General features: G+C 43.8%; 1 protein-coding gene across 1 annotated transcript in view; it reads right to left on the bottom strand.

Moving 5' to 3' along the window:
• Nucleotides 1-14,672, bottom strand: part of ETFB (electron transfer flavoprotein subunit beta) — a 244,895-nt gene that overhangs the window by 184,245 nt on the left and 45,978 nt on the right. The window contains exon 2 of the mRNA XM_069201211.1: nucleotides 9,910-10,068. Within this exon, the coding sequence (XP_069057312.1) occupies nucleotides 9,910-10,068 (159 nt within the window). The remainder of the gene's footprint in view (nucleotides 1-9,909; nucleotides 10,069-14,672) is intronic.

The raw sequence follows: 14,672 nt of genomic DNA, 5'->3' as shown, positions 1-14,672 counted from the left end.
TTTTAAAATACTTGCCTCATTGTTTGGTCAGATTTATAACGTTACATATTTAGACATTCATTTCAATTAAATTACCTTCAAATGTAATAGTGAAGTATACAATGAGACATTTTATAGACCAATAACCACGTTTAAATGTGCTTTACAATTTCCTTATATTTAACTATATTAAAAAGTGTTTTGAAGAGCGTGTTCATGCAGAGAGAGGCAACTACTCTCAAAACGGAGAGGGGTTAATAAAACGAAAATAATTAAAGAAATGTCCAAACAGCAACACATTTAGAGAGTCTTTCAGAGAGTCTTACTACCGATAGAAGCACCTGCTCTCTGGGAGAGACATACCTTTCTAATGCGGAGGACGTGATGTTCATGTGCTCTGTCTCACCCCAGGAATGTTAAAACCAAATGCAGGTCCTATTTAGGCACAACAAAAGAAAAAACAAGTGTTGCAGCCCTTTCAAAAACATCATTGCAACGGGTGATTTAAAAATCGAAGGCTGATCTGGCAACTGCAGAAAAGTAGTCAGGGTTGAAAGATACCCCTTAATAGTGCACAAAAGCTTTGGTGGGCCAGGGACAACACAAACAAAATAATTTCAGATACACTGGCCTGCAGAGAGTCAATCTACTTAGCAGAGATTCCACAGACAAACTTGTCCCAATGGCAGGCGTATATACGTGGGTGAGGTATGCCTGGCTGCCAAAGTAACATCCTTGACCTCAGGAGGAAGGTCAGAAGCACTCAGCTGCCACTACACAATCTCCAAGCATGGAGGTGGAGCGTGTGCAGGTTATGGTGCAGGACCCTGTCCTGCTGCTGCCACAGGAGATCCTCCCTGAGTGGCAGCCTGATCCGAAGGCCGATGCTCATGTTCAGGAGCACAGGCTACCGCGCCCAATCCAGAGTCACTTCGCCATGCTCCCTCGGGAGATAGAGCTTGCAGTCTCTATGGATGTTGATCTGAGTGCAGGAATTTGCTGTTGCAATTAGAACAACATTGAAAGGGTACACTCTCAGGAACCCATCCCACTAGTCATCCTAATACAACCTGGCCTATATATTTTCAGTCTGATTAGTTTCTGAAATGGTCTGCAGTCACAGGTTACACTCATACGCTGGGGGTAGTAATTCTGGTGAACCGATGTCAGGCATATCATTTTTGCAGCACATCGCCAGCGTTTCAAAATGTATGTCCAATCCCAATGGTGGAGTAAAACAATTAAAGGTGGAGTCTATGTCTTGGTCCATTGTTGATTTTGAGGGAGGTAGCTTGAATCACCTCAAACCCCAAAACCTTTACTTCAAAGAAAAACAACTTCCAATGTCCACATCCAACACTAGATATCAGGGGAGTGCAAAGCACGTGATCTACAGCAGCACATGCTGCAAACTACATGTTTAGAGAGTTGGAGTGGTCAAGAGGGAGAGCTCAAGTTCGTATGGGAAGAGGGGGAGTCATCTGGATGGGGAGATCACCCCAGAGTTGTGGCCCTAGTAAGTGGAAAGATTTGGATGTGATGGGGAAGACGGAGATTTGGGCACAGGTAACAGCTGTGCCCTTAGCCTGATGTCTAATAGAAAACTGAAAAATAAACAACCTCTTCTCTATTGGCACAAAGAACAAAGGTGGAGCTCTAGCATTAATTACATTTGAAAGAAATGTAACCCATGTCTGATGCAGGAGCCCCGCCCGTCCCCAGGAAGCCCAGTAAGGTACCAAGGCCAGCACTGTCGAGGGCAAGGCTGCACCCAATCTACCCACCCTCACATATCGCTATGAGCAGCATGAGAAAGGCAAAAAAAACTGACTCGCACATGATAACTGAACTAATACCGAGTGACCACACAGTCTGGAGGTAGCAAAGCTTAGGACCCACCTACAAATACCCTGCCAATGGGAAAACCACTGAAGGTACAAGACAGGGAAGGTAAATGAGTGGAGCTTGGACAGTAGGTATTGGACCTAGAACATGAATACACTTCCATGAAAGAAGCTACTACACTGGAGCAAGTGGAACTGCTACACATGAACTTAAAATAGATCTTTCTTCGTAGGGACGTGTATATGAATGGAGTGACAAAATCTGACAAACTTCTGTATTGGTTGTACAGGAAGGACACCATCACTAGAGCCGTAGCGAACATAGTGGATGACTTCGGGGAAGAGGGGTTGGGGCAGTGCTTAATTTGTGCTTGTTGTTTCCGGTGCTGAGCACCGGCACTTATTTTTTAGGGCCGGCACTTATTCTTTGTCCCCAAGCATTTGCTGTGAGCAAAAGACACATATGGGAAAGATGGAGGAAGATAAAAACAAAAATGTGTCACAATGGGAGAAAGTAGAAAGCTGCAAAAATGAGCAGAAGGGGCAGGGAGTGGCTTTAAATGTATTAAAGTGGCCCGAGATGGCTTCAGGATTACGCTACTTCAATATTCCATGTTCCCACATTTAATTGCAGCAGCCGCTTGTTTAAGAGGAGAACTTTGAGCACCGGCACCTTGTTATTTACAAATTAAGCACTGGGTTGGGGCAGTTGAAAGTAAGTCTTTGCTTATTATTACAATTATATAGGCTGGCCCGTTACCTTAGGTGGAGGATCTGCTGCTCCCTGCACTTACTCAAATGGAGCAAGAGCTTCCTGAAACATACTTAACCAAGGGAGGAATTGCAGAGGCGCTAGGAAAGCCAGGCCCCAGGAGCTCACTGAGGAGTCTATCAAGAGGCAAGCCTCTCTGTTGGGCCCGCGTCATCTGGCATTCTTCAATGAGGTGGCCCAACGTGGCACGTTCCCTTATGATCTCAGAGAGGCTATGGTCTCAGGTGTGTTCACACCAGGTCAGCCTGCAGAGATCGCTGCTTCCTACAGACCCATCTTCCTGATTAATACTCATGTTAAAATATTAGCCAAAGCTCTGGCAAGCAGACTTGGAGAAGCAATTACATCTCTGATGCACGAAGATCAGTTAGCTTAATAGGAGAACTAGGGACTCGACACTGCACAAGACATGTCCGAATAGTACTCGCACAAGGCCACAAACATACAGGATACCGTGCCTTAAAGTTAATAGCACATATTTATCTGCACGATTAATAAAAACCATTGCAAACAATAACAAAGAAAAGTTAAATGTGAAACACAGACAATTCATTAGATACAATGGAAACTGTAAGACTAAAAACACACTGATACAAAAATACAAGATTAAAGGTTTAAAATCCCAAAGGTAGATTAAAAGGCAGCAGCTGTCACATCAGCTAAGTGCAAATGCTAGAATGTTTGTCATCGCAAGGGCTAAAGGGCAGGAGGGAGAATGAGCAACCACAGGACCCTGCCAATACTGAAAGTTCTGCATTGTTAGCGCAGCTCACTTTTTAATTATATTAGCTCAGGAGCCTCCCAGCAAAAGCATAAAAAGTCGATGTCAAATTAAAGTGCAGTACAAATGGTCATTCCGCATGGCAATAAACCAGGAGGAGGGAGTCAAACATGGTGCATAATCTGTTGGGCCGACACGTTCAAACTTCCTTCTTGATTGTTTGAGCAGGCGATCAGCTATTAATATACATTTTACAAAGCATGCCATATATTGAGGGATCAGCCCCTTTAGACAGAACAGAATTGCGTGGCGGCAGGTCCCAATGCCATTAGCGTTTAAGATGTTTCTGAGGTAAATTTTACGCCAAGGAAGCAGGGCGTAGGCAAAGAATATGTAGAAAGTTCTCCCGGAGGAATGAATAGAGCCTGCATCCCTCGCAGTGTGAGGGTAAAATCCATTTTGGGGCTGCATCGAGAGAAGGGAGCAGGCCAATTCTAGCATGGGGCATTTCGTGTTAGGTGCATTTCTAATAAGGCAACCATGTACGGCTGAGCCGCTGACACCTTGCAAGTGGGGATGGTCATCCATGCATGAGAAGTGGATCCAGGAGAGCTGCTTAATTTGTTTGTTCAATAAATGCTTGAAGGATTTATGTGGTAAGTTTTTTTGCCAAAGATGGTCAGCCTGCAGATGTTCGACTGTTGTCGCGATTCTCTCCGATCACATGTTTGAATTCTGGGGCATGTTAAGGCTAATTTCTTCCCAAATCATGAGCTTGACATTGCCTGTCTTAACAGTGAGGCATATTCGAAAAAGGCCTGCTCTTGTTCCACTTCTTCTAATCAGCCTGATTTGCACCAGAGAGGTACTGTGCGGCAGTAGAAAGGTGAGCTGAAAGGCTTTGCTCTGAGAGGCTTTCAAGAAGTTGGCAAACTTAATAGGTTTCAAAAAGGGGTTTGACTCACTTAGAAGGGAATTCCCATGTCAAATGCTGGGAAAGATGAGTTTCGGACCCTTTTTCCTTGCCCCGGTTATTGTTATCCATAAGGAGCCCTGGATATGACTAAGGGCATATGTCCCAGTCAGAACCCTTCTCAACTGGGAATGGAACTAGAAAAAGCAGCTCACTATCGCCTCTGTTCTTTGGGTTAGCAATGAAGCCACCCATGGTCTGGATTCGTGGAGATGGGTTAGTAAAGGGGTTTCAATGGGAAGGGTAACTGGTAGACACGGTGCACTATATACCTATGACCCATTGCTTGTCTTCTGCTACAGGGAAAATAATAGTGCTAACTGTACTTCTTTGTGGGGAACCATTGGCCATGATTGTTAACTTGGACAATCCTGCTAACTTCCTAGTAAGTGATGTGAATTCGGTGAGAGAATGAGCCCCACAATTCAATCTACTGTGCCAGAGTTTCAAATATTTGGGGGTTCACATTACCTTAGACCCCACACTGTGCTGGTAGCTTAATTTGGCTCCTCTTATCACTGATCATATATTCACATCCTTGATCGAGTGGCAAGTTTTAAGGTGGCAGCCCTGCCCAGTTTTTTTTTATAATACCAAAAATTACACACACATCACACCGGATCGATTCCTTGATACTTTCAGGTAACTGGGCCACAATTTTCTATGGAAAACAAAAACACCTCTAATCTCAACTCGAAGTGAACTTCAATTATTCAAAGGCTCATTACTTTAAGCACAAATTATATGGTGCTTATTCCTTTGAATACCTCCTGGCACCTACCATGGCTTGCCTATACTGCTGGTATACCACATGAATATGGATTGAGTAGAGAAGCAGGCTTAATCATGGTGACTTCTCTCTGGTGCAGTACTGAACAGAGGCAATTTGACAAAACCTGGGGATCCTGATGGGGAAGTGGGATGGATCTCGACATAATAGTACCTTTCTGGGTATGGGATACCTTTCTGTGAAGAGGGTCAATGCACGACTTTGGAAGTCAAACAGGTCCCCAGCTAAGGCATGATCTTTGAATGTAATGGACTTTAGTGCACGTACAGAAAACTTTCATATCAGAAGAGGAACGACTAAAGGAAATGACAATATTTGTGGACTATGGTGTGAGCATTTTGCCCTCTACACTATACATAACACATGTAGGAAATGTAGTTATTAGTTGTAAAGGACATGGGTCCTTCACAAGTAACAAGTCAACGATCTCCTTTTACTGAAAACCAAGTATCCGTACTTAGTACTGGACCCTCTCTCAGGGTAGCAAGGCAGATGAATCTAAGGTCTTCTCAGGGGAGGTGGTATGAGTTAGTACTCTTCAGGGACACAAGAAATAACATGCAATAAATCACTGTCCAACCAGTACTTTTACTGAAAGGAAAGGTACTTTATTACACATATTTCATTAGAGACCTTGATTTCAATGACCTCAAAACGCTTTTTTGTATCTCTGTAATTAAGTAACAGTAAAGTCTTTGCAAGACAGTTCTTATATCTGGGACTTGGGAAAAATCTTTCATTATGATTCTGGTACTCTTAGTCATTGCTCTCCCCTCCACCATGGTGGGTCAGGAATTACCTGTGGCAGAAGAAAACAATTTCTCCAAAACTAATGATGCATCTGTGCAACAATGTAAGAGCCCTTCATGCGGGAGCATCCTCAGATGTCAGCTCCAATGTATTTTCCGACACGGAAGGTTACAGCACAGCATGTGCCAATGGAGATGATCAATCGTTAGGTGAATGAGGAAGTGTGATCAAGATTTAAATGTACCAGAAGCATCAAGAAGGCAGCTTTTCCTTTCTGTGTATTCCTACTCTCTGTTCATCCCAAGAGACTGGGAATCTGATTTCAAAGCTCAACGCTGGGAACGCGGAAGAGTGTTTATATTTGTAAAGATATATGATGATGAACTCCAGGGTTCATGTAGGAAGCTTCTTTACAAGAAGTACAGCAAGGACAATAAGCATATGTCTAGATAACCCACCTACCAGCTCAGCGTCGTCTTCCAACTTCCCATACAGACGCCCCAACATGTCATACACAGCTACAGACGCCCCAACATTTCATACACAGCTGGCATTCCAGATGTCAGGAAGGGCGCAGCAGAAGCAGATCTAAACAATGCTTAGCAAAGCAAACAGGCTGCACAGAGCCATGTGGCCAAAACACATCTTAGCCAGTAAAGAGGTCCAGGGCGATGGCTGCAAAATGCACGGGACGGGCCCTCATCACTGCCTTCCATCTACGACAGTGACTCTGAAAGGCCACTGGTGCTACCTCGCTTCAGGGAGAATGAACAGACTTGGAGAGGTGGAACTCCTCTTGTTTTATGGGATTTAGCAACAACTACATGTTTCATCTGTGTTGCTTGCAGTCTGTAATTCATAAGCCCTTTTCCGGATACAGTTTTACAGTTATCTAAGGTTCTTTGTGTGAGAGATCTTAAAGGTAACCAATCACAACAGAAATAATCCCCACCAAATAGTGGTGTTTCCAAGTCAGTAAGTGTAGATCCCAGGACTCCACTGGGGCGCACGAGGACGTGTTTTACACCTAAAAAGCGCATCACTGCCATCCCACATGAACTCTTTGGCTCATCCGTGCATTGCATACGCAAAGCGATCTTTAATTTGTTTCCACTGCAGTCGGCATTTTTATTGTCTTTGACGGTGCTCAAGGGCGACTGTCAAACCTATTGGTTTTGCCAGTGCTTTTTGGTAGCTGTTCCTTGAACCGGAGGGTGTGTCGCACGTGACTGTTAAGAAATCAAATTAGTAGCGCAAGCGATTTGGGGATCGGTTCTGTACCCTACTAAAGAGTATATTTTACTATTGTTTTTATTTTACATACAGAAACACACACAACGCATTATCACCAATATTTATAGAACTCCTGATTAAGCAATGAAATAATGTATCATGTTATTGTTCATTTCACTTTCCTACATCCTATAAAGCCATTTTGTAGCTTGCGCCTTGTAATGAATTCCTTATTTTAATTAACCTTTGGCCTGCTCACGGGAAGAAAGTTCAGTTGCCTGCAATAAAATGAACATGAACCGTGTGCCTACCCCTCACAAGGTGTTAGGGAAACTATAATTATTCTAACAGCCCGAAGGCACGACAGGATGAATAAAAGAGCATCAGAATTAATTTGATGAAACAATGAAACGAACAATTACAAATTAATGAGGAATTAGCGCGAAGAAACAGAAACATAAGCGACCCACTTAGAAAAACAAAGGGAGAAGCATGTGGCCCACAACAATTCTAAAGCTCTCCAATAAAACTATCTTTAAGTGCCAATAAATACTTTCAGATACTAATGCGCAAGTTGTGAATGTCAGCACTATTTTTATAGTCTTTTTTTCCAAACGAAACATACAGAGTGATCAAGATGATGTATGTCACAAGCATTTTATCATCTGGGCAGGTTGGTTTCTACCCTCTGATGTCTGGGGCGCCAGGGGCCCACGATCCTGCAAGTTTAGGGTCGTTTTCTTGGTTAGATATGCCTTGCTTGGATTGTCCACGGTTTCTATAAATGCAAGAAAGGTTTGTTTTTTTACTAATGAGAAGGGCCGGGCTTCATGGAAACAATGTTGTAATGGTCTATCCATTATTGTTTTATTAAAAAAACAAAACAACTGGAAACAATTGGCCGCTGCATACAAATTTTTCATCACCCGCGCTTTTTACCAGATTGTTTTCCCTTCTCTTTTGGATCTGTCCGCCCCCAGGAGCAAACCTTCCTTATCAATCTTTGGTTGGATAAGTTGTATCCTTCCACTGCTCACATTTAGATATTTTTTTGTTTTCTTTGAACGCTCCATGGAGGTGCACGTTTTTTTTTGCCCCCCCCCCTTTACCCTCCCAGACGATGTGCAGCTTTCGCCATCACATCCCCACTCCTTAAACTCTAAGAGTGTTGCTCTCCTCATCTCGCAACTCACCCATAACAGAAGCATGTATATTTCTGCCAGGGCCTGGCTAAGAGGAGGCTTTGAGATGGCTTTGTTTTAGTTCCTGCAGTCCACATTTCACATTAAAGCCCATTCTTGGCACACAAAGGCAGTATTTATAGCGCCGGGAGAAAGGCAGGCTGCTACACTCCCATAGATGGCATATGAGGCAGAAGGTGTACTTAGCATGACTGAAGAGGTATTCCTGGAGGCCCATAAATCAGTGACTTGGGCTCCTGCTCTACACCAGATAAGTCTAGCATTTGGCATTTCAGTTCGGAGTCTTGTAGAATATAATTTAGGCCTTGGTATGAATGTTCTTCCAAATTCTGACATCTCTTTATTAGTTGTAAATTGTGTTCAGTTTCGAGAGTGAAAAGTCATGGACAAATTACCTACATGGTTTATAAAAAATTTAATTATTGAACTTAATGTACAGTTCTGCGATATCTTCAATCTGAAATGTTTTTTTCTTTTACTTTTTTTTGTAGCAGGGGTTTACAAACAAGCAATGGCAAAACTAATAGCTTGGCACTAGATTTATAAAGGGAAGTCCTATTGGCTTTGTCTTTGCTTGTTTTCTGTTTTTAATTCAGTTGCCACCTGTTTATATGCATAATACTGCCCTTGAAGTTAGGACTGCTCCCCACAGCTGTATTAATGGCCTCAGTCCCTACCCTCACCTTCTCCATGGCTACACTTCCTGCTCTGGCGAGGAGCTCCTCCCCTGGCTTCCCCGCAACCTCTCCCCGCCCCGTGTAAACTGAACGAAAATAAAAGACCGGTATCTACCCAAAACAATTTGTGCCATAAGTTACAGCAAATTAGTAAATCAAAGATAAAGGAGGGTCCATAAATGGCAAGTGGACTGATCACCCTTTGACCACTGCGTATCATTAGGTCGGAAGATAGTGTTTGATACATTGCTCTATAGCTCCCAAACCATGATGAAAACCATACTGGACCTCAGAAAGAATGGATTTATCATGAGCCCAGTATTCTCATTTTGCTAATGGAATCCTCCCCACCAACGTGACTGCTGAATCTAGGAAGGAAATATGCCTAAAAGAGGACAAGTCCATTTTATCCTTCTTTTTGAAAAATTGACCAATGACACCAGCACCTAGGGGTTTGGATACTGCTGCTGCATTAAGCACATTTGTAATCAGCGGAGCCCCTAAATCCATGCTATCAATAAAAATAGAAACTGGAACCCATCTGGACCTCGCACCTTCTCCTCTCTGATCTTTGCAATTGCAGTATGGACTTCAGTAATCTCGAACGAGATTGGAATACCTGGCCTTTTCCCCAACTCTATTGGTGGATTGCTTGGTGGATCCTTATAAGCATCCAAGGTAGCAAAATATTCTTCCCATCTACATGTGTAGATGACCGTTGTTATGGAATGTGAATTATCTCCTGTACAAAAGACTGGAAGACAGTTATGGTTCATTATTTCTATGAAGTATGTGACGCAAGACTCACTCACAACACCCTGGGCTGAGCAGCCAAGGAAGCCATGGTCTGTTCATCTAAAAGACTGCACAGGCCATGTCAACAGCCTCAAACTGGAGGTCTGTTATGTTCCTATAGTGTTAGTTCAGCTTAAAAAGAAATGCTCTTTAATGTACATGCAAAAACATACCTGACATTGCTGTGGGCCACAGCTTACAGCTATAATCTCACTGACGAGCTTCTTCTCTTTCATTCGGACAGCTTCTTCAACAGCGATCTCACAAAATGGATTCATAGAATGCTTCACGCCATCAGTGACCACGCCAGTCTTGTCTGGCTTCACTCGAACCTGGGGGAAAAAAGAAGACATTGTTTTAGTGACAGACATGAATCCTGCATTTACAGGATTGAAAGGTGTCTGTTAGGTGACATCTTAGCAAGACTGTAGATAAAAACACCAGGAATATTTAGTTTCTGCTGAAATGCAACATGCAAGATACAGGAATACCTTTACAGCACTTCAGTGATCTTTCAGAATAGGGTCTTAAAGTGTCCTTGGCATTGCTGAAAGTATGTGCAGTAGGAAACACATAACATCCACCTAAATAATAAGGTCTCCGAAACTGCACTTTATCGGTGGAATTTAGCACTCTACCTGGCTGCAATATGTGGAATGGCAAAACACTATGGTACACGTTCCAGTCCAAACAACATCCCTTGTACCCCAGTTGAAGATTTCAATATGTCGTGTAAAATTCAAACTTAAATCGCAGATTGTCGCTGGTTAGGTGGTACCAGAAACCTACATCCAGGTTTACATGAAATAATCCCACATATATTACCTATGCAAAGAAGCTTTTAAAAGAAACAACCAAATCACTCAGTAAAGGGCGTTCATATACACTTCATTCAGTTTCATAATTCACAAATTTGAAGACATATGGCACAGAATCACTGTAGAGGCGATAACAAGAGTTCAATCAATCATTATTAGTACAGCGCAGCACTGCCACCTCCAAGGGTACCTGGAGCTCGTGTGCGAGGTCTCTGTCGAAAAGCCAGGTCTTGAGTTTCTTCCTGAAGTCCGCAACTGAGGATGCTGTTCAGAGTTGGAGGAGTAGGTCGGAGGTCAGCGAGGAGGAGCGCAGGTGTCTGGCGGATGCTCAGTCGGTGGTTGATGTAGACCGGACTTTGATTGTGTAGGGCTTTGTAGGCATGCATGAGGAGCTTGAACTGGCATCTCTTCTGGATGGGGAGCCAGTGCAGATTTCCAAGGTGAGGGTGATGTGGGTACGTTTGGGGAGGTCAAGGACGAGTCTGAATGCCGTGTTCTGTATTGTCTGAAATCTTTTGAGGAGTTGTGGAAAGATGTAGGCATTGAGTGCACTGCCGTAGTTGAGGCGGCTGGTGACGGGGGCCTGGATGACGGTTTTCCTGGAGTTGACAGGGATCCAGCTGAAGACTCTGCTGTAGTCATGAAGGTGATGAATAGTGTGGGGGTGAGAGGTAAACTTTGGGGTATGCTGCATATGATGTTCTTTGATTCGGAGGTGAAGGGAGGCAGCTGGATGCTCTACGTACATCCTTTAAGGAATGAGGTGATACACGTGAGGACGTCTTCTTGTATGCTGATGCTGTGGAGTCTGTTGATGACAGTGTGGTGGGAAACAGTGGTGAATGCAGCTGATAGGTCGTGGAGGATCAGGGCAGCGATTTCCCTGAAATTGACAAGGGCTCTGATGTTGTCAGTGGCTGTAATGAGTGCTGTGGTTGGAACAGAATCCTGATTGGGAGATGTCCAGCAGGTTGTTTTGTTTCAAGTAATTGTGAGCTGTTGACTGATGGCCTTCCCTAGAACTTTGGTAGGGTAGGGTAGGGGAGACGGGAGACAGGTCAGTGAATTTGGAGTTTTCTGGGGTCAACGAAGAGTTTCTTTAGGAGGAGTATGATTTCTGCATGTTTCCATTTGTCCAGGAAGACTGCTGTGTTGATGGAGGTGTTGAGGATGCTCATGAGTTCCGTGCTGATGTGGTTGTGTGTCCCGAGGTTGAACAGTTGGTAGGGGCATGGGCCGGTCGGTGTCCAGGAGTGGATGGATGCTGTGATGGCTGAGGTGGATTTGGGTATTGAGCGTGCGAGCGTGCCCTTGTGGTGATAGTTCTGTTGGTATGCGCTGGGAGGTCAAGAGTCGAAGTTAAAGACTGTGGGTTAGGGGCCTCACATGTTGTAGATAGTGGCGATCTTGCTGTGAAAGTAGTCCGAAAGGGTGTTGCAGAGTTTTTGGGACTGGTGGATATTGTTCTCTCTGGTTGTTGGGTAGGCATATTCTTTGACTATTCTGAATTTTCTTTTGTGCGGTTGGCTGCTGTGGGGGTTCCTGGTGGTTCGTCATTGTTTATCAAGTCAGTAGCATCTGCGCTTGGTGGTTCTGAGCTCTGGGGTGTACCAGCTGGCTTGTCTTGAAGTTTTGTTGGTTCTGGAAGGCTTCAGTAAGGCAACTCTGTTGGCACATTCGGTGATCCAGATGGAGAAATTCTGGACGGCCTGTTCAAGGTCAGATGAGGCCTTATGTTGGAAAGTGCACAGGGCTTGCATCCACTGTGCTTCTGTTACTTTGCTCCAGTTGCGGTAGTTGGGGTGGTGCAGGCCTAAAAAAATATCAGGTGTTCTGTTCAGTCAGAAAGTGAAGGAGCAAAAAATACGCCTTCCAATCTTTTTATCTGTCACATTTGCTCTGTGTTCAGAGACAGAGATTAAAAGTCAGTTTGTCTTCTTAGGACCTTCTGACTGCAGAGTTCCAGGATTTTGTAAGGTGAACTGTCTGCACTGCTGATGAAAGTGTAAAATGAAAGGCTCTAGTGTGTCAGGCCTTTCCCAACACACAACATTTAAATAAATAAGTCAATCATACAAACATTTCAAAATATATTTCAATAGTTGTGAAAGCCCATTTTTTTGTACTTCTGTGTGATGAAAAAATATTTTAATAGGATGAAAACAAATCAGAACACTTTACTTGGTGATGTGGAACGATAAATGTTTTCTGAAACCCAATTTACACAGATTACTGTTAATACACTATTTAGTTTTATCAGTGAAGCTGCAACTTAGTAGGAAGGTTTTTGGACATGTATTAAATATGTACTGTCTGTAAAGGACAGTGCGCAACCACATCATGCTTTAGTATTATATTTATTAAAGGTGAGTAATTAAACAAACTGAGAAACACTCCTGCCCTGGTGTATCAGTAAAAATGTCCTCCAACAGGTGGGGCGCAACTGGGCTCCTACAGTCTGTTATTCAGTCATTCATTCAAGAGGCCAGGGCAGTCGGGATCTCCTCCTCCAAGGCCTCTATTACTGCCTCCCACCCGCGCTATTTCTGGTGGTCTCATCCCTATTTTGGCCTCTCTAAGAGGAACATCTCCCTCGCTTCTAGCCCATTTTTTCAATTATCTTTTCCATTGGGATATCCTTTGTCCCATTCGATTTTTCCAGGTCATTGCAATTTCCCTCTTAGCCAACACGTATGCCAAGTCCTGAAATTTGCCAGTATCGTTCGTCTTGGACGTGTGCGGAAACCACCCAAGTAAGCAATGGGCTATTGTACAGGGAATCTCCTTGTCTATCGCTCTTACCACTGACTGGGTCACCGACCCCCAGAACGTCACTAGAACTGGGTAATCCCAAAACATGTGCCTGAATTCTGCTCCAAGCAACCCAAACCTAGGGTATTTCGCTCTGTCCGTTCCAAAGTGCTTGATGATCAGACCAGGGGTGAAATAAGCCTGATGCAGCACATAAAAGTTAATGAGCTTAAATCTAGCGTTTCTAGTCATCTTGGGGAAGCCCTCCAGTATGTGCTCCCATGCTTTGTCAGGAATATCAATACCCAGATCTTTCTCCCAGTTTAGTCTAAGTTGGGTCAATGGAAGGATCTTATCTGCCCGTATCCTGCCATATAAATTTGCCACTGCTTTGAGCTTAACGGCGGAGGTTGCCAGGTAGGTACAAGTTGTCTGTTTTGGGGGGGTCTCTCAATCCCTCCCGCCATGGGCTCCGAATACTAGCAGTGAGTGAGCCGTAGAGTAGAAAATGACCCCTCGGTAACTCAAACTCCTCTCTAAGGTCGCCAAATGTTGTCATCGTCCCCTCCGTAAACAGTGCTCCCAGGTTTAGAGCCCTTCTCAGCCACTCCGATATGGTAATGCCAGTAAGGACAACAGAGGCCACTCCTGGTAGTAGGGGGTCTTTATCTTAATTTTACATAAACAGCCTGTCCAGCATTGAATCAAAATTTTAAATTCAGGGGAGTCCCCTGTCTTGCCGCCTCGACTTCCCAACAACACCTCCATTAACCTTGTCTACGGAGGGGTGAGTGGTTTCACTAGTTAGATTTGGGTAGATTCTTATTATACATGGAGCAAAAGTGTATTTAATCAAACAAAAGAGGTTTTTTGTGCAGGAGAAATGAATATACATAGTTGAAGGTGCACTCATATATAAGAATGAAAGAAAAGATGACTGTAAAATAAAATATTTGCATAGGGTCACACAACTTGAAACCCATTTACGGGTCAAGTACATTACAGTTAGATCGAGTAGATTATTCAAATTAATCAACCTGCAGGTCTAGTAATATTTTTATGATTTTTCAAGGCCTGCTGTGGTGTCTGGTGCTAGGATGCCGAGAGCCGGAGATGGTGAAGTGAACGATGCTGTCGTCAGACCACATGAGTTCTGTGATGTGGCTAAATTTAACTTGGTCGCTGGAGGTGAAGATTGGGTTGAATGTGTGTCTGGCTTTGTGTGTAGGTTCCGTGACCAGTTGGAAGAGGCCTACGTTGCTCATGTTCTCGAGAAGGGTGGTAGGAGTTGATGTTGTTGGGGTCAACGATGTGGAACCTGAGGTTGCAGTGTAAGATGTAGTGGTTGGAGTTGATGGCTGGCGGTG

This window comes from Pleurodeles waltl, chromosome 7 (assembly GCF_031143425.1).
Source record: "Pleurodeles waltl isolate 20211129_DDA chromosome 7, aPleWal1.hap1.20221129, whole genome shotgun sequence".
NCBI lineage: Eukaryota > Metazoa > Chordata > Amphibia > Caudata > Salamandridae > Pleurodeles > Pleurodeles waltl.
The sequence above is the reverse complement of the archived record's forward strand: the minus strand, read 5'-3'. Positions and strand labels throughout refer to the sequence as shown.